Here is a 26751-nt window from a genome sequence, read left to right on the forward strand (position 1 = left end):
CAAGTGAGCACTTTATAGCCCTGCTGCCCAGCAAAAGAATGGTTTTCTCCTCTGAGAGATTGGGTGTAACTCAAGACCTCTTGGACCTCTGTCATACAATATCTAGCTTTGACCCATTTCAGACTGGTTTCAGGCCAGGTTTCAGGACTGTAAGAGCATTACTGGCTTTTCTTGGTGATCTATAGGGAAAGATCTGAGGTTTAAGAAGGAAGAACAGAATGCATTTTTTTCAGTTAATTAATTAATTATTTGCTTTTTGAGAGCATATCCCTAGAGAGGCTACAATGAGATACAGGGGAGGGGAAGTCTTAAAGATTATTGTACAGTTTATGGAAATATTAGCATTGTGTTCAACTCTTGCAACTTGACTCATATTTAAACACAAAGATGTTTATTGAAGGTTCTAACAAATATTTTGTACTTTCTTTTGCTAGTTAAAAATTCACTCCCAGCTTCGAGTCTCAGGGCTCTTTCCTTCAGCCTATTGGTGTGGACAAGCTCTAGTGGACTTCCCTGTGCATTGGATTATACTCTTTGTAGTGTTTGGAGCACAATGGTTTCAACTTCTAATGACCGGGAGTATGCCTAATGAACCCATCGTAATTTTTTGCTTTGTAAGTTGGATAATTACATACATTTTAAAGATCTTCATACTTTTTAAAATTAGTTTTCAATTAAAATAATTAACTGTAGCTACTTATCATGTAATGTCTTAATTGTTGGTATTAGTCACTTTGTACAAACTGGCCAGTGGTTCATTAATATGTACTTCACAGCTAATCTGTACAACCAACTTGTTTGTTATAATAGTTACTGCCAAATTCTAGAAAACCAAGAAATCCCATTTAGAATCGGAGAATCAAGCTGGGTGGAATTGATAGATAAATCGTATGTTGGCCCCAGAAACCTAATTAAAGGATTCCATAGTTGGACCGTTAATAGAGTATGTTGTTTGCAGTGAAAGCTTGATTATGGTGGTATGAGCTGGTTATGTTGGCTGGTGTAAGTGTAGGAGAGAAAATAACAAATCATACACCTGCTTATATTTAAAAAGAAAATAAGAGTTCTTTATTGTAGGAATCCCATACTCTAATAAGAAAGGGGGGAGAGATAGATTCTATCTATCTAACATAAGGATGAACATGGATGACACAAGTTCTGTGCCATGGTTGCAAGATGGAGAGAAGGAGAAATGTGTAGTGGCTGTGACAAAGCCACAAAGAAAAGGATGTCACAAGGAGGAAGTCCTGAGAATAGCAATCTACACGTCAAATGATGGTCAGAGCAGTAAACAGAGGCCCTGACCTCTCTGTCTTTCTAACTCTTTAGTTTGTCCCTCTCTGAAAACTGAGGAAAGGGACAATGCTCAGTGCTCCACTTCTAATAGGAATGGGCTATGGAATTTAAGGAGACCTCCAGAAAAATTTGCAGGCGGTTCTACCTGGATCCAAAGTGTATCAGGCTGTATCCTGGGGATTCATCTGGTAAATGAGAAAAATCCAGTTTGTGCCATGAAGACTGTAGCCAGTTCTGAGATTCCAGATGACGTCACGTAAATGGGACATTCTTTGGCTCTCAGATGACCCCCACGGTGGTGAAAGGAAGAGCCAAAGGAGGAATAAATGCCTCTGTGCTCTCCTTACGTGTCAATGACTTCAATGGACATAAGCCACTGAGAGCATAGAGAAACCTTGAAAGAGATCCGGGGGAGGGGTCCAAACTCTCACTCCTCTACTGCTCCTCATGGGCCTCCAGGTTGTAAAATATAAGGGAAGAATCAAACAGTAAAATCCAGAAATAAAAAAAAAATTAGCCTTAAGAATTCATAATAAACGAGACCTCAAAATAAAATTTAAGCATGGCTAAGACAAATTTGGAAAAATATTCTTATAAAGCGGAACTAAAACAATCAAAAATGTGATTTAATCATGTCAAAATATTATCTTCAATGCAAAACTTAGACATCATTTACACAGGCCTGTTGAGAAAATAAAGGGCTAGTATGACCATAACGTATCATTTCCTAGGGTTCGTACTCATAAGTTCTAGGTTGATTTTCGGCTGGGTGGCCTCTGTGCTTCTCTGAATATTCATCCTGCCCCGAAAAGACTTATCCCTACTGTTTGAGCTCGCCTTCAGCATTCAGGCACACTTCAGAACAATCTACCTGCACTTTATTTTCTTGCAGGAAAAATAGTGGCACAGGGCTGTGGGAGTTGCATCTGAGTTTTCTGCTGGACTTAAAATTGCCAGGAGACCGAGCTCTGCTGTGGTGTACAGCTACATGCCGTATGTGTGGGGCAGCAGTCATATTTGTGATACACATCATGCCGTTTGAATAGCGTTGCCATTCCCCGCTGGGGGCGGGGGATCCCCAGGTCCCACCCTTTTCCCTGCATCCACTTACCTGGCTGGCAGGGGGGCATGATCCCTGGGGCACCCCCTTGCCAGACAGCATGGTGTGCCCACAGGCAAGGGGCATGCTCCCACGCCATGAGAGTGGGTGGTGGCAGCAGCGGCAAGAGGAGGCACTCTTGCTGTCACCGCTGCCACCAGCTCTCACCACCGTGGCCCCTGTGTGCCAAATGAAAGCGAGCTGTGGTGAGAGCGAGTGGCGGTGGTGGTGGCAAGAGTGAGTGGCTGCGGTCGCAGTGAGAGCTGGCGGTGGCAACAAGGGGCCTCCTTTGACCCGGGGTCGCCCTGCATGATGATGTCACTAATGGAAGTAACATCATCACACGAGCTGGGAGCGCACACAAAGAAAGGAAGCCAGGGTAAGTACTGGCTCCCAATCCCCTCGCTGGGAGACTACAGGGACCTGTGGATCCCCTTTCAAGAGACTCCAGGTCCATGGCAACCCTATATGTAAATAAGTTACCTGGGGGTCCCTGTATTCACTATTATGGTATTAATATTATTAGAGGTTACACTACCTGAACACTGATGGTAAGCACTGCATGCATTTGCCACTTACATTAAGCAAGATGTATTTTTATCTAACAATTAGCTTAAATGTGACCTTCTTTCTAACAGGTGTTATTTCTACTTAGCTACGGCGTATCAGTTGTCTTGCTGCTGTACGTAGTTGCTTTCATATTTCGCAAAGGACAGTATGCTAGTAGTTTTTGGTCTTTCACCTTAATGTTGGTAAGTATATGGTCAGACCACTGATTTCTTTAAGGTGTTTTTAGATTCACTGACTGTCCTACCCCAATATCTGTAACTTGTTATATGTTAAAGAAAAACAGATGACATATATGTCTTCATACTTGAAGGAGGGGGTTATTTAGAAATATGAAAACTGAAAAGATTGATTCCAACATCCACCTGAACAGAGCTTGAGCATTGTGCATAGCATACACTCTGTGGGACATTTAAATAGCAATAACAAAGTGAAAATGTCCAGAGCAACTGCAATGTTTTCTGTTCAGAACGTTGTTTAAATTTTGCCCCAGTGGATTTATGAGTTCTGGGTGGATGAAACTGTCTCTGATACAGATCCAGGACTCAGTAGAATCCAACAAGCTGTAGAGCTGCTGTTAAACAGTTTTGTCACAAAGATATCACCACAGGGTTCACTGGACCTGCTTATTTATGACCAAGTGCAGTGTCGCCTGGGGAAGTCTTCAAAGAGTTACAACAAGCACACACAGCCTCAGGCATTGTGCAAACATGATATGATTCACATGAGGGTTGGGTAGAAGTTCACTCAGTAGTGACCAATCACGCCCCAAGGAATTGCTGTCTGCCCCTCCTCCTATGCTGCTGTAATCACTTACTTGTTTTCCTCTTAAAATGTATCCCAATTCTCCGTCACACTATTGGCCAGATAGCATCTTAAATTTTATTTCTCTCCCGCTGTCACTTATAATTGCAGCAGAAAATAGGAGCTTTGGGGGAGTGGATTCCCCCACCCTCACCAGTGGACTGGCAATCCTATGGGATGCATTTTCTATATTCAAGATGGTCTGAGGAATTTTGGCACTCTAGGTATGAAACCTGCTGCCCGCTCTCCTCGTATCCTCTCTTGGTGTAGGGAGGCAGAAGGCTGCTGCCCACTCTATTTGCACCCTGTTCTGTGTGGAGATGGGAGACTGTCACATGCTTTCTTCATGACCCACCCTTCTGCCCCATGCCCCAGGAAGAGATAGAGGGAGGGAAGGAGTGAGCTCTCCATGGGCTGCCTGTTGGGCCAGGGGCATCTCTTGGATGCTCGCTGCCGTAGACCCTGATGTCATGGGTGGGTGCTGCAGCAATAGGGCTGGTTGGAGCCCCTCTACACTTAGCACCCTAGGCAATCACCTAGGCATGCCTAGTAAACTGTTTATACTGGGGAAATTCCAGATATTTAAACTTAAGGAAGGTACCTCATTGAACTAACAACATATCCAGCCCTTATGTATGTGATTGCAATGAACGCAGCATGGGTTAAAGCGTGCTGCTAGGAAGCTAGTATCTCTTTACCTCATAGAATCTTCCATATACTGGCCTTTCCTTCATTAGTAATTATTATTGTGCCATATTTCTGTCACTGTCACTGTCAACTGAGGGTTAACCTTATTAAATCCCATTACGTTTTTACCACAGTAACACAAACACACACACATAAAAATCTTGAAAGAAAAAACAGAATGTTTGTAGGAGGTAGAGGATTGACTTAATTTATGATCGGTGGCTGGCTATGGGGGGGGGGGATCCCCTGTGGTGGAGCAAACCTAGCTCAAAGCAGGTAAAGTGTAGTAGAGTTCTGAGCTGGAATGCCACCAGTTTCACATCTAAGCTATGAATATTGGCTGGAAAACCACGCTCTCTCAACCATAGTTTCCATCTTAAATGTGGGCTTAATAATCCATATTCTTATGGAGTTGCCAGAAGTGTCACTAAACTGAATTAAATATGAAGAAGCCATTTTTAAAAGCGCCAGAATAAGGACTATGTTATTTGTGATTTTATTAATTGCCAGCTTCTAACAGTCTAGGTTCGCCATCCTACTGCAGGCAACCAGCAGGGGAATTGCAGGGGTGGGGGTGGGGAGGACTTATCTGATTGGCCTTACAGTGATGCTACAATGTTCCTTATGGAGCAAACAGGAAGCAACATCATCACATTGGTATAATGCTCTAGAATTCACCCCAAAATTCTATGGTGCGAGGAGGAAGTCCTGGTTGGGGGAAGTAGATGTGGTTTTTCCACGTTGCAAATTTTCATGCATTCCACCCGACTTGTAAAATCTAACCATGTGTTTATAATTAACAGCTTGAAATCATTTCTTCCTATTTTTAGTCACCAGGTATTGAAACAGCTGTTTTTTAAAATGGTTCTGTTTGAGAAAACAGCAAATGCTGTAGAAGACTGCATTCCTCTCTCCATCTCACTGCAGGACCCTCCCCTAGTCATACAGGGGGTGGGGATGGTAGTGCCTGTTCTCCCTATCATCTTATTATATAATTGAGTAAGCGTGTTTCAGACAACTCACTTTATACCCTGGTGCACCACCAGAGGGCGCTGCTGCAGAGGAAAGCCCAAGTAGGTCACCACATGGCTCCAGAAAACATGCCATGGTGGGAATCCCACGCAGGGAACAAGAGCGGAGCAGGTGGCAATGCCCTCCCCGTGCCTTAACTCAGCTGGTATTAAGAGAAGAGCAGGTAGCAATGCCCACTTTCTGCCTTAATCCAGCTGGTATTAGGAGCGAAGAAGGTGGCAATACCCGCCCCCACTTTAAACCAGTTGGTATTAGGAGCAGAGCAGGTGGCAATACCCACTCCCGCCTGAAATTAGGAGTGGAGCAGGTAGCAATGCCCACCCCCTACGTTAGCAGGTGGCAGTGCTGGCCCCCCACTTTAACACAGCTGATATTAGGAGCAGAGAAGGTGGCAATGCCGCCCTTCATGCAGCTGAGATCAGGAGCAAAGCAGGTAAATATGCCCACTCTCCACCTTAACCCAGCCGGGTATTGGGAGTAGAGCAGGTAGCAATGCCCACCCCCAACTTAACCCAGATGGTATTAGGAGCAGAGCAGGTGACAATACCAGCCCCTGCCTTAAGTCAGCTGGTATTAGGAGCAGATCAGGTGGCAATGCCCACCCCCCATGTTAACCAAGCTGGTATTAAGAGCAGAGCAGGTGGCAATGCCCCCTTCACGCAGCTGGGATCAGGAGCAGAGCAGGTAGATATACCCACTCTCCACCTTAACCCAGCCGGTATTAGGAGAGGAGCAGGTGGCAATGCCCACCTCCCGCCTTAACATAGCTGATAATAGGAGCGGAGCAGGTGGCAATACCCGCCCCTGCCTTAACACAGCTGGTATTAGGAGCAGAGAAGGTGGCAATGCCTACCCCCCCTATGTTAACCCAGCTCGTAACCCAGTCTGGTTTCCGCCCTGGACATGGGGTCGAGACATTGCTGGTCGCCCTCACAGACGATCTCTGCAGACATCTGGATCAGGGCGGATCAGCACTGCTGATTTTACTGGATCTGTCAGCAGTGCTTGATACGGTCGATCATGAGCTTTTGACCCACCACCTTGCTGATGTGGGGATTCAGGGGACAGCACTGCAGTGGCTGGTCTCCTTTCTCCATGATCAGGGACAGAGGGTGGTGCTTGGGGAGAGAGTGTCATCTTGTAGGCCACTGGTATGTGGTGTGCCACAGGGAGCGATACTCTCTCCATTATTATTTAATATCTATATGCACCCCTTGCCCAGCTGGTGCGGAGTTTCGGGCTTGGGTGTCACCAATACGCAGATGACACCAAGCTTTATCTGTTGTTGGACGGGCAGCCTGGATCGTCCCCTGATGCCCTGGAGCGTGCTTTTGAGGCTGTGGCTGGTTGGTTGAGACAAAGTCGGCTGAAATTGAATCCCACAAAGATGGAGGTCCTGTATGTGAGTTGTGGGGAGATGGCTTTGGGACCCCGGCTTCCTACATTTGATGGGGCAGCACTTACACTGGCCCCGAGAGTTAGGAGCCTGGGGGTGATTCTGGATTCCTTCCTGAAGATGGAGGACCAGATCACTGCAGTTGCCAGGTCTTCCTTTTATTATCTTCAGCAGGCCAGGCAGCTTGCCCCTTATTTGTCTCCCCGTGACTTGACTACAGGGGTCCAAGCAATGGTCACCTCTAGGTTGGATTACTGTAACACGCTCTACGCTGGGCTTCCCATGGGCCTGATCCGGCGGTTACAGCTGGTACAGAATGCAGCAGCGTGGGTCATTGCTGGAGCACCGGTGTGGGAGCCTATTACACTGGTGCTATGCCAGCTGCATTGGCTGCCAGTGGAGTACCGAATCAGGTTCAAGGTTTTGGTGTTAACCTACAAAGCCCTATGCGGACTGGGACCAACGTATCTGAGGGACTGTATCTCACCATATGAGCCCCGGAGGACTCTCTGCTCTGGTGGAAAACATTTTCTAAGTGTCCCTGGCCCTAGGGAGGCCCACCTGACGTCGACCAGGGCCAGGACCTTTTCGGTCCTGGCCCCAGCCTGGTGGAATGCTCTGTCTTGTGAGACAAGGGCCCGGCAAGATTTGCTTGCATTTCGCCGGACCTGTAAGACAGAGCTATTCCGCCAGGCATATGGCTGACGCTGGTCGGTGCCCCCCCCCGTGGAGGGGGGGTTAAAACATCGCCCCTATGCGAACACAGGTGCATGTATGAACCGCTGTGCAGTATGAACCATAACATTTAATGCTTTTAAATGTTTTTAAATTTATTATTTAATGCTTTTAAATGTTTTAATGGTGGGTGATGTTTGTATTTTGTTATCCGCCCTAAGCCTGCGAAAGCGGGGAGGGCGGAATATAAATATAATAAATTAAATTAAATTAAGAGCAGAGCAGGTGACAATGCCCCCCCCATCATGCAGCTGGGATCAGGAGCAGAGCAGGTATACCCACTCTCTGCCTTAACCCAGCTGGTATTAGGAGAGGAGCAAGTGGCAATTCCCACCTCCTGCTTTAACACAGCTGGTAATCGGAGTGGAGCAGGTGGCAATGCCCACCCCCACCTTAACCCAGCTGGCATTAGGAGCAGAGCAGGTGGCAATGCCCACCCCCCACTTTAACCCAGCTGGTATTAGAAGAAGAGCAGGTGGACACGCCGGCCCCCTTCCTTAACCCAGCTGATATTAGGAGTGGAGCAGGTGGAAATGCCTGCCCCCATTAAGCCGGCTGGGATCAGGAGCGGAGCAAGTGACAATGCCTGCCCCTGCCTTAATCCAGCTGATATTAGGAGCGGAGCAAATGGCAATGCCTGCCCCCTTCAGCCAGCTGGTATTAGGTGTAGAGCAGGTGGCAATTCCTGCCCCCACCTTAACCCAGCTGGTATTAGGAGTGGAGCAGGTGGCAATGCCTGCCCCCATTAAGCCAGCTGGGATCAGGAGTGGAGCAAGTGACAATGCCCAACATACAAGACAGAAAATCGCAACTCATTTTCTTTACAATGAGACTCCAGAAAATGTTCAGTGAGTGGTGCTTCAACAACTTGATGACGAATTCTTGACAAGTGCTCCAAAATCCTAACACATACAGGGCGGATAGTATTGCCAATTACAGTTTTTTACACCCACAAATGATAACATAAACCACACCAGAAGTTGAACAGGTGCTGAAAGCATTTAAAGAGACAGTTAAACCCAATTTGTCAAACACAATATTGGACCCATCTAGCGAAAAAGGGCATGCAGAACAATGTCCACATCTGTGGTGACCCTTAACAAGTCCCACTGCAGGCTCATGTGGATGGGATGGGAACAATACTATTTCTGTTCGCCATTTTAGGAAATCCACAAGTCGGTACTCTTACCTTGAGTATTCATCTTTCCACCCACATAATTTACGTGATAATATACCCTTTAGTCAGTTACTAAGAGTCAAACGTAATTCCTCTGTATCCCAAGATTACGAACGTGAAGCTCAGTCAATGCGACGTGCTTTTGCAACTCGGGGTTATCCTATGGAGATCATTGACAAAGCCCTTTGTAGAGTAAAGCGCATCCCATGGTCTGATCTGCTTATTCATTAGCCCAAAACCAGTAAGGTATTTCGTGGGCTCTTGACTATACTCCTCTAGCCCATAAAATCAAAAATATTATATTAAAACACTGGCATCTCATAGCAGATATTCCTGGCAGTAATGTTGCTCCAACCATTGGGTTTCGGCGTACCCACAGTATTAGAGAGTCAATAGATCTCTGCTCCTAATATCAGCTGGGTTAAGGTGTGGGGCCAGCACTGCTACCTGCTCTGCTCCTAATAACAGCTGGGTTAAGGCAGGGGCAGGCATTGCTACCTGCTCTGCTCCTAATACCAACTGCTTGATGGGGGTGGGCATTGCCACCTGCTCCACACCTAATAGCAGCCAAGTTAAGGCATTGCCACCTGCTCTGCTCCTGTTCCCTGCCTGGGCTTCCCACCATGGCATGTTTTCTGGAGCGATCTGGTGAGCTACCTGGGCTTTCCTCTGGTGGTGCGCCAGGGTATAAAGTGAGTTGTCTGAAACACACTTACTCAATTATGTAGTAAGATGATGTTATACCTAGGCTTCGTTTCAACTGAGGATGAGAAATAAAGTGTAATGCAAAGGGCTCCTCAGATGATGAGTTTTACATTTGTAGAGAGATGCTAAGATATTATCCTGTTCTGGTTCCTGGCATATGGAGCAGCCGTAGAAAATGAATATAGTACTTCAGTTTTTAAACAATCTCTGTATTGTTACTGTCTTCCTGTATTCTAGATTATCGTGATTCTCCTCATTACCAGTATTTTCTTCTACCAGTTTGAAGAGCTCCCTCTGAATCATGTGATGGTTTTTTTGATACCTCTATATCCATCAGTAATCTTCTCTATGATTTTTACAATGGTAAGCTGAGGTGAAAGTTAATATACAATTTGTTGCTTTGAAACCGCACGCCTTCAGTAGAACAAACAATACTACACCTACTTTAATTCATAGCCCAGCTCTTTAAGACCAAAGAGGTGCAGATCTTTTTATTTCCCTAGAAATTGCCACAATTTTGGCCTTGTTAATACCTAGCATAGGGCTGAAGTATTGAGTCTAGTTCCTTCCTCCTTCATACCACTTTTATACATGTGTCTGTGCATGTTGCCATTGTGGTGAAGGAGGCGTACCCCCTCACAGGGTCAGGCAAGAGAATCCTAAGAGTGTAAGTAGAGTTTTGATTGGAAATGGGGATTCTTCACTTGGGAAATCCTATAGGGAAAAAATGCTGTCGCTAAACGCCATACATTTCAACAGGGCTTTTTTTCAGGGGAAAGAGATGGAGGAACTCTTACCTGGGGCAACTCCTGGGAGGAGGTGCTGCCCCTGCTGAATTTGTCCTGTATTGGGCCTGATTCGCAGCTGAACCACTTAAACACTGTGCTACAGCAGCTCTCAATTGTGGCTTTCATAAGATTGTTTGCCCATTGCGGAAAAAGTGACTTTATGTGCTTCCACATTTAATTTTGGAGAGTAATTTACCCAGTTATCCAAGTTCCCAAAAACCAGAGCTGGAATAGGAGGTGACTGAAGGCAGTTTTGCAGTGGATGGACGCTAATAAGCTGAAACCCATTCCTGACAAAACTGAGGTGCTATTGGCTGGAGGAAGGATTGACCTAGAAATAGAGGGGTCTCCAGTTGTGGAGAAAGTTGCACACACCCCAAAGAAGCAGGTTCATAGTTTGGGGGTCAAAACGACTATACCACTCCAGTCTTGTTTCACCTCCATTTGCTCCCAATTTGCTTCTAGCCCCAATCACAGTGCTGATACTGACCTTTAAAGCCCTACATGGCCTAGGGCCAGCATACCTGGAATCACCCCTGAACACTACTTCCATCTGCAGGGGCCCTATTTCAGTGCCTCCACCATCTGAGGTTAGATGTGTGGCACTGGCAACCACAAAAGGGCCTTCCCAGCTGCAGCACCAGAATTATAGAATTCCCTCCCCAGGGAAATTCATTTGTCTTCCTCTACCACTGTCTTCCACCAGTGGGTGAACCTTGGTATGCCCTCATTGGCCATCCTTCCTGTTTGTGTTTTGTTTAACTGTTTTAACTATTTTATGTTTATATATTTAGTAGCCCAGATACTAAAACAGCAAAATCCTCCACTCTGAGTTAGCCGTGCACTCGGATCTGACCTTATTAAAGTCTTCAACTTCAGGGTTTCATGCACTGTCAGATCCGACCCTGCTACCCCAGACCCAACAGCATCACCCAACTCTGTTTTTAACTATTTTATGTTTATATATATTTTAAAGCTTGTTTTAATGCTTTTGACTGTTCTTTGCCTTGGAGATTCTACGTTGAGTGAAAATGCAGCATAAAAATATTTTCATTGTTGGTTTTCGGTGCATCCCCATATGGAATGGTGCACGTGCGGGCCTGCTGAATGGTGAGGTTTCTACAGTTTAAAAAACTACTAGAGGGCACCTGTCCTCCCTGCGTGCATGTGTGAATGTTTCCTGCTGAAAACGCCCACACTCTAGCAGAGGCGGTGCTCCCACCTTCAGTTCCTCTTTCACTGCTGGTCAGAGAGGTCATCTAAATGTGCTTCGTAGCTTTTCCTTCAGAGTAGACCTTTCTTCTCCTTCTGATGGACTTTCGGCTGAAAAATCTTCTAAAATGGCGGACAAGGGCCTCTTTAAAAGATACTCTAAATGTTCTACAAAAATGACACATACAGATGAGCACAATCTGTGTCTTATTTGCCTGGGGGAGGTATGTAACATTCTGGTTTATAATCACTTATAGAACTTTACCCCGAATGCGCAAGCAGAGAGAGCCATGAGGCTCAAAGCCCTACTTTGGGAGTGAGTCCTTTCAGCATGAAGCAGCCCAGCTACTAAAGCAACAAAATCCTCCACTCTGAGTTAGCTGTGCACTCGGATCTGATCCCATTAAAGTCTTCGACTTCAGGGTTTTATGCACCATCACCATTTCATGTCACCCAACTCTGACAACAGCCTCTAATTCAAGGCCAGCGAATCCTTTGGATCTGGCCCTGATGGCCTAAGTTTGTCACCCAACTCCAGAAATGTAGACTTTATCAGACCGACTCCGGAGCCAGAAACATTACCCAAGCTCAGCTTCATGTAGCCTGTCAGAACCGGTCCGGACAGAAACGGTTGGGCCAGTACAACCTGGTATGATGCTTTAAATTAATTATACAACCACGTAATTCCATTTGACAATCCTGAGTGTTGGATCTGGCAAAAATCAGTTTCAAATCCCACCCTTGCCATGGACTTACTGCATGACTAAATACAGTCGTTGTCTGTCAGCTTCAATGGCCTACCTCATAAGGTTATAGGGAAGATAAGAAATACAAGGAGTGGAAAGCATTTACTACGGAACAGTGTTTTACACAGTACATGACTAACTTCCCACCCCATGGCAATCATTCGAAGGCCCCAACAGGATCCCGGCCGCTCCTTGCCTTGCCGGCTCCAAGGGTTCGTACACAGCCGCCCACCCCGCCGGCCCTGGGGCCGCCAATTCCGCTGCCACTGCCACCGGGACTCGCCGGCCCCACGGTGCCTGGAGGGTCAGCGCCAGCAGCTCCAGTGCCTGGGGATCCAGCTCTGGTCCCCGCCAGCTCAGTAGGTCCTCCAGCCAGCCCCATGGTACCAATTGGGGCAGCCACTCCAGCAGGACAGGGACCCGCTGTCCCGGGGGCTCCCGCGCCTCACCCCTTGGCCCAGTGCCAACGCCACCGCAGCCAAGGCTGCAGCCAGTTCTGGGAGGAGCCAGGCCGCCGGGTCATCTGCATGCTCCGTTTTGGCCACAACCACATCCTGGGGGCCAAGGGGTGCCATTAAGACCTGCACCAGGAGTAAGAGCGCCGTTCCAACCGCAACAGCCAGTTCCACCACGGGCTAGATGCCCTGCTCCGCAAATGCTGCCCTGGCAACCAGTCCAACCAGTTGAAGCAATGGCAGCCGGTGGAACTGAGCTGCCTATGGGATGGATAAAGCTGGAAGCTACTTTCGATGGAGAGCCACGCAAGTTGGGGTTCTTTGTGGTGCAAGCTCTACAATCCGTCAATCAGTGGGGACACCTCTTCCCCAACGAAGAAAGTCGAGTAATGCATTTGGCGGCCCGCCTGGAAGGCATAGCAGCCAAGTGGTATGTAACTCTTTACTATATGGGTGCCCCAGAACTGGGAAGTTTGCAAGCCTTCATTGCGGCGCTAAGAGCCCAGTACGAGGATCCCCTGGAAGGTGAGAGGGCTTGCACCAAACTCCGGACCCTTCAGCAGGGATCCCAATCCATGAGAGACTACGCAGCCAAATTCCGCCAGCTGGCTGCGAAATGCCCACATTATGAGGAGAGAACGAAAGTGGAACTGTTCCATAACGGGATGAATCCTAAACTGCTAGATCGGGCAGTGATGCAGGATGATCCCCCAGCACTCCTGGGGTGGATTCAACTAGCGTGTGAAGTAGAAAATCGCACCCAAGTTGTCCAGCTACTGGAGCAACAACAAGCCACGGGAACCCGGCAGGCCCTGCCAGCTCCGAGAGGGGGACAGGGTACTCCTGTGGCGAGAGGGGCCAGAGAATCACGTTGGAGACAGGGACTGTGTCTCCAATGTGGAAGTAGTGGACATTTCACAGCACAATGCCCTCTGTGAGCACAAACTCCACAACCACCACCGGCTCATCCCATCCCGGCCCCGCGAGCCAGCAGAGGTCGAGGAACAGCAAAGACTGGAAACGGGATTAGAAGCCGAGGAGGTGTTAATGGAGTTTTATGTCCAGATTCCGGACCCCAAAACCACCAGCCCGCAGTTGGGAAACGAGATGGATCTGTCGTGAGGAGGCCCCAACGGCAGATCAAAGACAGAACCACTCAGGAGGAGGTGAGAGAAAGAGGGGCCATATTGTTTATCCCTGTTACACTAGTCAACCCAAAAAGGGGAACGCATGTGTGAGTACAAGCCTTAATAGACTCTGGGAGCTCGTGGGACATTATAACGCCAGCGCTGGTGAATAGGTTGGGGTTGGAGAACCATGTCCTGGAGACCCCAATAATATTCGAGCAAATGGACGGCTCTAACATGAACCCAGCAGTGTTGGAAACGGAGGTAGTTCCTACCGGAATGGGCAAACATTGGGAAAACCGCCCATACGTGGTCAGCCAAACGGCCAAGTACCCGCTCATCCTGGGCAGTAGATGGCTGTGGGATCACAACCCCTACATCAACTGGGAGAAAGGTATGATAGTCTTTGACCAACAATACTGCCAAAAGCATCACTGGAGGTCCGAATGGGGCAGGGAAGCCCCTGCTAACTTGGAGGTTGCCCTCCTCAGTACTGAGAAGCTAAATTTGGTCCCACCAGAATATCGTGACATGGCCCAAGCCTTCAACGAGGAGGAAGCGGATGGCTTGCTCCCTCATCGTAACACAGATTGCGCCATTGAACTGATCCTGGGAGAAAAGCTCCCCAAAGAAAAATTGTATTCCATGAGCCCGGCAGAAAGACAAGAGCTCCAAAAGTTTATAGATAAGAATTTGGAGAGAGGCTTCATTCATCCTGCCAGTTCCCCGCATGCAGCCCTGGTGTTGTTTGTAAAGAAAAAGGACGGGGGACTCAGGCTTTGCACAGACTTTCGAGGCATCAGTGCTGTGTCTATGTCCAACACCTACCCGATTCCCTTGATTCGGGACCTGCTTAGCGTGGTGGTGCAGGGTAAGATATTTTCAAAATTAGATCTTAAAGATGCTTATTTTCATGTCAGAATAAGGGAAAGGGATGAATGGAAAACTGCGTTCAACACCCCCTTAGGCCAATATGAATACCTCGTAATGCCTTTTGGCTTGAAAGGGGCCACTTCGGTTTACATGACGATGATCAATGAAGTGTTGCATGGATTTCTTTACAAAGGGGTCGTTGTTTACCTTGATGACATATTAATTTATTCAGAAAATAAAGACGCGCATGCAAAATTGGTCCGGGAAGTGTTGGCTTCCCTGATGCGCCACAAATTGCCAATCAAGTTATCCAAATGCAAATTCCATAAAAAAGAGTTGAATTATCTGGGCTATCGTATATCAGGGCAAGAGCTAAAAATGGATCCCGCCAAAGTTAAGGCAGTGCAGGACTGGCAGACGCCCGCCACCCAAAAGCAATTGCAATCTTTCCTGGGCTTTGCAAATTTTTATAGACCGTTTATTGAAGGTTTTGCCCAGATCGCCCTCCCTTTAACTGACCTGCTGAAAACAAAGGGGAAAGGAGATCAAGCCACTAACCGATGGCTAAACTAAAGTGGGGGACAGACTGTCAGCTAGCGTTCGAGAAACTGAAGGACCAATTTACTACAGAGCCGGTCCTGCAGCACCCCGATGAGAATCGAGCCTTCATAGTGCAAGTGGATGCCAGTGACTCAGCCATTGGGGGGGTCCTCATGCAGAAGGGGAAAGATGGAAAAGTGCGGCCGTGCGCATACTTGTCCAGAAAGTTTACAGAGGCAGAACGGAACTGGAGTGTGTGAGAGAAGGAAGCGTTTGCAGTAAAAGTTGCTCTCACCATCTGGCGCCACTGGCTGGAGGGAGCTCGTCACCCCTTTCAGGTGTGGACTGATCATAAAAACCAGGAAGCACTTCGCACACCCTGGTGCCTTAATGCTAAGCAACTCCGTTGGGCTGAGTTCTTTTCAAAGTTTGATTTCACTTAAAATTTTCTACCCGGCAAGTCCAATTTTCTGGCGGACGCTCTTTCGCGCATGCCCCAACATCAGAGCAGGAGGGAGGAGACTATTGACACTGTGTTCTCTCCTGGCCAGTTGGGAGGTGTGGTAACTACGCATAGCCAGGCGACCAAAGAGCAAATGAAAAGGCAAGAAAGCCTCGAGGGGGGGAGAGCAAAAGTGAAAAGCGAGGTGGAAAAAGAAGGGGAGCGAGCCCCCACAGACAAAATGACACAAACGGCGGCCGGAGAATGGGTTAAAGGAAACAAACTATACATCCCGGCTAGCCTACGGAAAGAGGTCCTACAGCAATGCTACGATGCCAAAACCGCCGGCCATTTCGGGTACTTAAAAAACGTTGCATTTAATACAAAGGTAGTTCTGGTGGCCCAACATCAGGAAAGACGTGTCCCAATATGTAGCCTCCTGCCCTACTTGTATAATGGCAAAGCCTAGGAGGGGGGAAACCCCAGGACTTCTACAACCACTGGAAACCCCCTCCCGACCCTGGGAAGTCATTTCCATGGACTTTATCACTGATCTACCCCCCTTGAAATGTTGCACATGCATTTTAGTGGTGGTAGACCTGTTTTCCAAACAAGGTCACTTTATTCCTTGCACAACTGTACCGTCAGCAAAGAAACTCGCCAGTTTATTCATGAAACACATTGTAAGACTGCATTCTTTTCCTTCCAAGGTGATCTCGGATCGGGGAGTACAGTTCGTTGCCAACTTCTGGCGGGAGCTTTTACAAGTGGCAGGCATTGAACAAGGATTAAGCTCTGCCTACCATCCCGAGAGTGACGGACAATCTGAAAGAACTAATCAAGTATATTAGAGCAATTCCTCAGATGTTATATTAATTTTCAACAAGACAATTGGACTCAGTTTCTCCATTTTGCCGAATAAGCTTATAACAACTTGGTCCACATTTCTATGGAGGGAAACCCATTCAAAATAGTGCACGGATATGAGGGATTAGCGTTCCCCTTCGAAGCCCAGCCAGAATCAAGACGTTCTGAAGATCTGGGGAAATGGTGGACCTCCCTAACAGAGCAATGGGCTGTAATTCAAAAGACTTTAACCAAAGCTAAAGCAGACTACAAAAAGTATGCTGATCGCCATTGTGTGGTGCAATGGGAACTGCACCCCGGGGACAAAGTGTATGTTTCCACCAAGAACTTCAAAACAGAACAGTCCAGTAAAAAAATGGGATTGAAATATCTGGGATCCTTCCCAATTAAAAAAGTGATCAATAATGTGACTGTGGAATTAGACTTTCCAAAGAATCTTCGCCAAATCCACCCTACTTTTCACATTAGTCTGCTCAAAAAGGCACCTCCCCCAGATGAGTGGCATCCTGAGAAACCGGTGCCTCACCCAACTGCCATAGATGGCCAAATACACTATGAAATAGAAGAGATTTTTAGACACAACAAGATTTTCTACCTGGTCAGGTGAAAGGACTTTGAGGAGGGGTTTCGTGAGTGGGTGGAGGCTTCCCATGTAAACGCTCCAAAACTGATTGCTAAATTCCATAAAAAGTATCCTGAGAAAGCAGGGGCGGAAGGTTGAGGGGAGGGGTCTTAAGGGGGGCAGAATGTCAGAGTGTCAGTTTTCTTGTCAGTTCTCTAGCCAGAGTTACGCCATTTTAACTTGTGTTATAATCTGTAGTTGTTTAGTTTCCCTCCCTCTAGGCCCAGGTGTCGCCCAGGCCGCATATATCCATGGGAGCGAAGAGTCCTTATCAATCCGTTCCTGCCAACGACCTTGATGTCCTCGGCTTCTCATGCCTTCACAGACAGGACTAAGGGGGGAGGCTGGGAATGGGTGTTTGAAGTGTTGTTACTTTCTTTTTGTGTGTCATTCTCAACAAAGCTTTCGTTCAGCCAAGGGTCTTCGAGCCTTTGGAATGTGGACACCTGTATCCTGAGCATAGTCTTTCAATAAACCTTTTGGAACCAAGAAACTTTGTGCTTCTTGCAGAAGGGGGGAGACAAACTCTAGATAACTGGGATTCCATAGTCTGACAGATCCCCTTGATCACATGTATGGTCAGCAAAATCCAGACAGAAGGGACAAATGTTTTTTTTTTTTGAAAATTTTTATTTTTTAATATCTAAAACAGGAAACTACAAAAAACTACAAAAGTACAAGGGAAGGAAAAAGGGGAGAAAAAAAGAAAAAGGGAAGGGGGGGTGGAAAAAGGGGGAAGGCAACATACAAACAGTAAACACTACACTACAATGCTTTCCCTTCATACTGCCATAATTAAAGATTAAACCTTAATAAAGTAATGATGGAGTGGTTGACCTTACAAAATACAAATTACAGTCCAAATTAAGGCTTCTTCCCCCCCCCCCCGCCCTAGGCCTCGGACGCAGTTCTCTCTGAGCAGCTACAGCTGCAGCGCTCGTTGCCTCCCCCCTCCCTTCAGGCTTCGGATCTTCTTCTTTTTGGGGACAAATGTTATTGTATCAACCCCTGCTGGCTGTGCCAAGCATGATTCGATTGGCTAGTGCAACTGTCCAGGGGTACCTTTCATCTGCCTACCAATGGCCCCAGACCTGCTCAGCTACAGATGAATTCAACACCATGACTTCCAGGCCTGGCTAATTCTCCAGTAAAGAAATTCTCAGAGGATGTAGCCAAGGTCATATTAAAGACCATAAAACCTAATACCAGAAAATCATATACATACAAATGGGATAAATTCACTGACTGGGCCAGAAATAGAGGATTAGATACCTATAAATGCCCTCTAGCCCACATACTAGAATTTTTATTACCATTGAAACAAGGCAGAATTTCCACTTTGCCTGTTAAGGTATACTTAGCAGCTATCTCATCATTCTCGAATAGACAAGAAAATGATTTTTTTCTCATTATACATCCGGGTTTTTTCTAAGAGGCTTGCAGAACATGTTTCCAACTGTATCTAAGATTGTACCCCAATGGTCACTGCAGCATGTTCTTACTAAGGTAATGACAAAACCCTTTGAACCTCTGGCTACATGCCATTTGAGGTTCTGGTTCATAAAAGTGGCGCTATTGGTAGCAATTAACTCTGCCAGACGAGTAAGTGAACGGTCAGTACTACGTACAGACCCACCTTGCCTTAAAATACACAAAGAAAAGGTGGTATTGAGACCAATCTTAGAATTTCTTCCAAAAGTGGTTACCAAATTCCACAACTCACAGGAGATAATACTCCGTTTTTTCTCCCCCGTCACCAACATCTGAAGCAGAGAGATACACTCCCTAGAAGTTTGTAGGGCACTCTTGTTTTATTTCAACCGTATGGCATCTTTTCAAACGTGCGTACTATTGTTTGTATTTTATGCAGGACCAAACAAGAGAAAGAAGGGTACACCACAGACGATTGCCAGATGGGTGGTGCAAGCTATTAGGGTATGTTATAAACAAGTTAACTTACCTCGCCCTTCGGAGATACATGCTCATTCTACTGGGTCGCAAACTTCAGCGGCAGCACTCCTAAAGGGGGTACCACTGCAAGACATATGGAAAGTAGCAGTGTGGACGTTGTTGGATATATTCATCAGACATGGATGTGGTTAACAGGAAGGAAGCGGCAGTGGGCTGAGCAGTGCTTTAAACATTGTTCCAGTGAAGAGCGTACTCTCTGTCCGGGGTTGAGCAGTCCGACTCCTGAGTCCTGACACCCCAGACTTGTCACAGCCCCCTTACCTGAGGGGGGCCAATGACACCCCGACGGCAGATTCAGGGCACCCAGAGGGCCCAGGGAAGGCAACAAAGCTACAGCCAGCAGCAAGTGCAGGGGTGGGGGGAGAGCCGGCTGGGGAAGCCGGCCAGGAAAGCACAGTCCCACCCAGCCCCAATGGGCAAACAGCACATGCACCTACCAGGGCGACACCTCATGAGCAGAGGCAGAGACGGCAAAGGTGCATCACCTGGAAAGGACCTGCCAGCCCCACACCCTGCATGAGAAGATGGGAAGGCAGGAAGGAATTGGAACGAGGGGGGGACACCTGGGAGCCTCCCCAGATGGGCGACACACAGGCCTGTCTTGCAGGGAAAGGCAGAGGCCAGAAAGGGAACACCTGAGGGCATACCCAGCTGGTGTGCATTAGACAGGGAGGCTAGAGGATGCCCTATAAAAGCAGACTCAGTAGAGGGCTCATGGTGGGTTGTGTAGGAGGAGTGATGGAGAGGAGTGGGAGTTGTTGGGAGCAAGGAAGTTTGAGGACGCAAGAAGGAAAAGGAAGGTTGGTGGAGGAGGAGGAGGAGGGGGAAGGGAGAGTGGTGGCTGGATCAGGTTGAGCGGGCCAGCGGGTGGACTGAGAGGGAGCCTGGGTGGGGTATACCGCCCCTCCTTCCACACAGTGGGGTCCTGTAGTATCCCTGACATCCCCCCAGAGCCAGAGTCAGGCCCCCTGGCGCCCAATGCAGCCAGAGTCAGGCCCCCTGGCACCTGGGGCGAGCACTGACACCCTCCTTCATGGGTAAATGGCATGTTAATCTCCCATGCGGGACTGCACAGAAGACCGACAATGAAAACAGAGTTGCGCTTACCTGTAACTGTTCTTCATTGGGGTCTGTGTGCAGGCACACACCCCCTTGTCTCCTGCCCCACTGGGTTCTCTTCACGAATCATCTGGAGATGTTGGTGGTTCAGGACAAACTGAGCACAGAGATGCCACCCCTGCTACAGTGCGGGCGTTTTCAGAAATGCTCACGCTGGCAATCTGGGAGGACAGGCACCTCCTAGTAGTTTTTAAAGCTGTAGAAACCTCGCTGTTTAGCAGACCTGCACATGCACAGTCCTACAGATCTTTGCACAGAAGATGTCAATGAACAACAGTTACAAGTAAGTGCGACTCATACGTTTTTAAAGAAGTAAATTCCACATGTGTAAAGCCATTGTTTGGATTATTGCTACACGGGAAGTGGAGATTTCAGCAACTCTCAAGCTTTGCTTATTTACTCAAAATTAGGCTTCCTGGAGTTTTAAGCGGGGGAAAGACATATCAAAAGGATGTCTTGTTTTCCCTTTAAAACTGTTAATTACAACATGTGGTGCCTGGTTTCTGTACTTATATTTTGATTTCCCCAGCACTGATAAGAATATTCTTGATTTTAACATGTGTTTAGAACTGTCTATTATGCGAACAATTTTTTTGATTCTAACTACCAGTTATGTTTTCTTATAGTTGATGTACTTACCTAAAGATGTTCCTGAGTTAGCCACGACTTTTACTCATTTTGAAACGTTCCTCTTGACATCTGCATTTGCGGTGAGAGCTGAAGACATTGTTCTTATTTACAGGAGTAACATTTTAAACAAAACATTCATATTTTCTGCTGTCAATACTTAGTCCCGAAGTAGTATATATAACATGGCAGGCGATTTATATTCTGGCAGCTTTTCTGTTCTGTGAGTTTCACTGTAAGTTAGGGGCACTTACCTTGCTCTCCAAGCCCCCCAGTCCTGGTCCATTTCCAAACGGCTTACCACTGCTCGTAACAACCCAGAAGATGGCTCATAAAATGCAGAAGATCGCGTTTTCTCATGCGATGTCACGTGATGTCGCACAAATCTCGTGCGAGAAAATGCGATCTTCCGCGGTTTTTGCGCAGTCTTCCGGGTTGTTACGAGCAGCGGTAAGCCGTGTGGAAATGGCCTTGATTAAAAGAGAAATCTGTTCAAGCAGAGAGAAAAAATACTTCTGTAATGTGAACAACTGGGGCACATGGCTTCATTAGCAATGTGCAGGGAAACTGTAAGGATATGGGATTGGTGTGTTCATAAGTTGTTGTGAGAAACGGTAACTAGAAGCTTAATAATGCTCCTATAGATAACATTGGCCTGGATCCAATGGAGCTCTTCTTCAGATAGAATGATTCCCACCCACAGGACATGATTTTTGCAGGTGTGCAGTTCAGCATTGCTGACCCTAAAGGTCATCTAACTTACCCAGTATTGGATCGGGTAGACTGTATCCGAGGCAGACAAACTTCTCGGGTTGACTCCCAGATCTCATAACATCATGAGTTAACAGTCCCTGCCTATTTTTTAAAAAAATGTTACTCCCCATTCCCTGGGAAACAGCATTTCTCTCAGCCAGTCTTAGCACTGCAACCAATCAGGTGAGTTGTCTTGGCCAATCACACATTCTTTCTTGGAGGGGAGGGAAATTTTAAACTGCAGCCCTCCATTACATTGACCGTTTGGTGACACGTTTGCTTCATATGTGCTGTTTTTGTTGCTCCTTGCATCTCGGAAGAGAGACCGTGCGTGGATGACCCCAGACCCCGGTTAGATCCTGTGAAACAGTGCTTCTAGACAGCCTGGTCTGTTTAATTAAGGCTACTGGCTAGCCTTGCCTCCATCCTTTTCCCCTGGGGGAGGCAACATTTGGTCACTGGGTGGGGGGAGTTTGGGACAGTATTATTTTCATTGTTGTTTTGGATTTTCTGTAGCATAATATTTGGTTTGCCTTGATCTTCAGCCTTTCTTTTTTGTGCTTCTGTGGAATTTGTTGCTTGTTTTTCATTTTGTTGTTGGTTTGTTGGCTTTTCTGGTTGCCTGCAGTTAGTGGGTTACTTGCTTTCTATCTTTTTGCAGATTAATGATTGATTTTTGGCAGGGCTTTTTTCTGGGAAAAGAGGTGGTGGAACTCAGTGGGTTCCCAGCACAGGGGGCAACTCTTGGCGGGGTGTGGTGCCCCTGGTACCACATGTGTGCACACAAAGTGCACGCATGCTCCCAGGGCCAATGATGTCACTTTGGGTTAGCTGGAACAAGGGGGGGATTTTTAAAAGTTTAAATTGCCCTAGGCGAAAATGGTCACATGGCTGGTGGCCCCGCTCCCTGATCTCCAGAAAGAGGAGAGTTTAGACTGCCCTCCAGCAGCATGGAGGGCCATCTAAACTCCGCTCTGTCTGGAGATCAGGGGGCGAGGCCACCAGCCATTTGACCATTTTCAAGAGGTGCCGGAACTCCATTCCACCACATTCCAGCTGAAATACAGCCCTGATTTTTGGTAACATTTTTCATTTCTCAGGTTTGGCTGGGTAGGCTCTCTTTCCTCTGCAACATGGAGCAGGTTGCTCTCTACGTATATGTTCTAGAAGAAATACTTTTACTCATATTTACTAAGTATAAGAAAAAAAACCCTGTTCCATTAAAAAACTCAGGGCCATTTTTGCACCTTTTCCCACTATGCAGAGAGGCTGGTTGAGGACAATGTATTCAAGGGACTGTAAAATTGGACCCTCTTGTCTTGTTCATTTGAAACTTGGGTAGTCTTTAGAAAAGAGGATGGACTAGGATCCCTGATAATTTTTACTATGTAGTGGGGGAAAATATCTGGTGAACAAAATCTGCCATGGAAAACAATGGATAGGCATCCAATCTGATCTTAATGAAAATACACATGGAACCCTCACAATACAACAACATTTGTGAGAATTCTTAAAACTGACAAATCTTTCTTAAATTCCAATGCAGAATTGAAATGTTAACTTTTTCCAGTGCACACCCCTAGTGATTTCATTTCTTGCCCCTGCAGCCGAAATGCTAATTTCTGGGACCAGCTGTTCTGGAGGGCGGGTGAGAGGCAAGGAAGTCACACTCTGTAGGCGGGAATAATTCCATCTGTAAGACTGTGCTGGATCCATACTATTGTGCAGAAACGTTCAGTCTGTTTCATGCAACTTACTTCCCCATAATGACAGTGATCCAGAGATCCATGGATCCACCATGGCTTCAGAGTCATATTTTGGACAGTGTTTTGGGTGGGGAGTATAGAAGTTTCTCTCAGCCCCAATCAACATTCAGGTATGATAGGATGAAGAGAAGGACAGTACCAGGATTTGTTTTTAATACCCCATATGGTTGCCATTCCCCTGCCTGGGGCGGGGGATCCCCACAATCACACCATTTCCCCTCCACACCCACATACCAGGCTGGGGGAGTACGGTCCCTGGGGCTCCCCCTCCCCAGGCAGCATGGCATGCCCTTGGGCAGGGGGGTGCACTCCTGTGCTGCAAGAGCAGGCAGCAGCGGCAAGAGCAGGCCGCTCTTACCACCACTGCTACCGCCCATTCTTGTTTGGCGCACAGGGGCCACAGTGGCGAGAGTGGGCAGCAGTGGCAAGAGTGAGCAGCGCATGGCGGCAATGGTAAGAGCGGGTGGCAAGAGCAGGCTCCTTTCAGTCTAGCCACCACCGCCACTGGCTGCTCTCGCCACCGCCACCAGCTGCTCTTGCCGTCACAGCCCCTGTGCACCAAACAAAAGTAGGTCACAGTCATGGCAAGAGCAGCCCGTGCCAACTGGGACAAGGGCCCCCTTTGACCCCACATGATGACATCACTCCTGTAAGTGATGTCATCACGTGAGCCAGGAGCACGCATGAAGAAGGGCACCGGGGTGAGTACCGGCTCCCAATCCCCTGCCTGGAGACTCCAGGGACCTAGGGATCCCCTGTCGAGGGACTCCCCTGGCAACCCTAATACCTTTTGGCTTTGCAATCAAGAGTTTGTAGGTTAGGTTCTAGTTGCTTAGATTTAGTGGTGTTGTATTCTTGCAGTTTACTTGAAAGCCAGTTAGGGCAAGCTATGTCAAGGCCTAATCTGAAGGTTGAAATTGAACCCAGTGAAGACGGAGGTCTTGCAGCTGGGACAGGGGCTGCTGAATGTTGGGATCCAGTTCCCTGCCCTGGATGGGACACCACTGGCAACTTTGCCAGTTTTGAAGAGTCTGGGCGTGCTCCTGGATGCCTCCCTATCGATGGAGGCCCCGGTCATGGCGGTTGCCAAGTCTGCATTTTTCCATCTTCGTAGATCAGGCAACTTGCCCCCTACCTGACACCCCAGGACCTAGCTACAGTGATCCATGCAATGGTCACCTCCAGGCTAGATTACTGTAACTCACTCTATGCTGGGCTACCCCTGGGCCTGATCTGGAAACTACAACTGGTCCAGAATGCAGCGGTGCGGGTCCTGACCAGTATATCTTACCAGTCGCATATTACACCTGTCCTGCACCAGCTGCACTGGCTTCCAGTTGAATTCCGAATCAGGTTCAAGGTGTTGGTTCTTACCTTTAAAGCCCTGAGCAGGTTGGGACCGGCATATCTTCGGGACCGCCTCTCCCTGTACATTCCCTGGAGATTGCTTCGATCAGCGGATAAATGTTTACTGGTGGTTCCCCAGCCCTAAGGAAGCCCGCCTCGCTTCAACCAGGGCCAGGGACTTTTCAGTCCTGGCCCCAGCCTGGTGGAACGCTCTGTCAATGGAGACCCGGGCCCAGTGAGACATATTATCGTTCCGCCGGGCATATAAGACAGAGCTGTTCCGCCAGGTGTTCCGTGGTTGAAGGGGGTGGTGCCATGTCAGCCTCCCACCTTTGGGGTGGGGGTGGGTTCTCCCCACCATGCACTTGGTTAATTTATTTCATTATTGTTTTGTATACTGATTTTAGTATTGTTGTTTTCTTGTTTTTATTGATTTTAAACTGTTCACCACCCAGAGCCCCTGGGGATGGGCGGTATATAAATTGAAATATAATTTTTAAAAAAATCTAAATGAGCTAACTGAGAGAAGTGGTTTGAGGAGCTTATTCCAGAAGTTGTAAGAGACTAATACCCCAGGTGTATGCTCCTAATATAGTTTCCTAATTTGCCTTGACACACCATTGCAAAGTCAAAGTAATGATACTCATAAACACATTTTGTTGGCATCCTGACTTTTTGAATTTAACCATTTGTCCCATTTCAGGCTTAAAATTCACCATCTTTTATGTTCAGGAATAGCACTGAATTTATTACAGTGAAAACTATTCTAAAAAGTTGTTGAAGGATTGTACCTCATGTTCATCTATGATAGCTCAGACAATACCTTATACTGGTATTTGCAATAGAATAGTGAGGGATGTAAGCCACAAAAAGAAAAAAGTGGTGCATATGTTTTATAAGTAAAAAAGTATCAAACTGGGAAATAAAATTAAAGGTCTAGTTAGAAATTACTAATAGCTTATTTAACCTGCTTTCGGCTTGTTACTCACCCCATCCCACATCACCCCCATAATTATTTTAATAAATTAAGTGGTGGTCTAAGAGAAGTATTAGGGAATAGTCTATAAAAGTTTATATGCGAAGTCATACAGCCTTGCTACTTAAGTCCATGTTAGTTATTAGCACACAATTTATTAGTCTATCTGCGTATGTCTATGTTATATGTGGTCCTAATTAGAGATGGGCACGATCAGAATTACAATAGAAAAATGCCCACGATAATGGCGATTGCGCAATCGTGACCCAGCAAATCAGTTCCGTCCACGGCGACCGATCCAGCGTTTGGGGGGGGGCTTGATCAGGGCTTGATCTGGGGGGCCATCGGGATCTGATCGGAGAGCCAGACACTCAGGCGCCAATAATCTATTCCCCTAGTAACGGAGCCAGGGGAATGCCTGAGCTGGGTTTGCCCTCCTTCTGTCGCCCTGGAAAACTGAATGGAATCCCAGCTTTCCTTGATTAGCAGGGCTTCCTAACAAACACGGAGCAGCAAACCAGGGGAGGGAGGGGAAAAGGGGTGTTTTGAAGCCATGGGCACTATAAATGTTTTTTGCTTTTTAAAAAAACGGGCCTTTGTAGGAGGAATGGCTGTTTTTCTGTCTGTCACTCTCTGTTTTTAACCTGCTTTTAAAACACTGTATTTTGTGGGAAAACCTCATTCACGGTTCTGTGTGTGTTTAAAATATGCTTTTGGAAGACTGGCTGCTTGCTTTTAAAATCGGGTGGGGAGGAATGGAGGATTCTGTCCCTGCTTTTTTAAAAAAGCTGGCTGAAACATGTTGACGGGGTGTCTCTCTCTCTCTATTTGGAGAGCCAGGGACGGGTTAAAAACTCCCCCCCTGCTTTAAGTGTGTGTGTCTGTATGAATCAGGGCCAGATCGAGGGGGGGCAGGGGGGTAGTCTGCCCACAACGCTGCCAAAGAGAGGGTGCCAGGTGCAGTTGCCAGCCCTGGGAGCGTGCCTGGGGAAAGTCGAACGGCGCAGGTGGGCTCCCAGCCA

The 26751-nt window shown here is 47.2% G+C and overlaps 1 protein-coding gene across 5 annotated transcripts in view; it reads left to right on the top strand.

Moving 5' to 3' along the window:
- The window catches only part of LOC129328905 (ATP-binding cassette sub-family A member 9-like), a 146647-nt gene that overhangs the window by 79185 nt on the left and 40711 nt on the right, over positions 1-26751 (top strand). For all 5 annotated transcript variants that reach the window (XM_054978220.1, XM_054978219.1, XM_054978221.1 and 2 more), the window contains 4 exons: positions 435-614; positions 3034-3147; positions 9736-9861; positions 20887-20970. In XM_054978220.1, coding sequence (XP_054834195.1) covers positions 435-614; positions 3034-3147; positions 9736-9861; positions 20887-20970 — 504 coding nt within the window. The remainder of the gene's footprint in view (positions 1-434; positions 615-3033; positions 3148-9735; positions 9862-20886; positions 20971-26751) is intronic.

Source organism: Eublepharis macularius, chromosome 4, assembly GCF_028583425.1.
Source record: "Eublepharis macularius isolate TG4126 chromosome 4, MPM_Emac_v1.0, whole genome shotgun sequence".
Taxonomy (NCBI): Eukaryota; Metazoa; Chordata; class Lepidosauria; order Squamata; family Eublepharidae; genus Eublepharis; species Eublepharis macularius.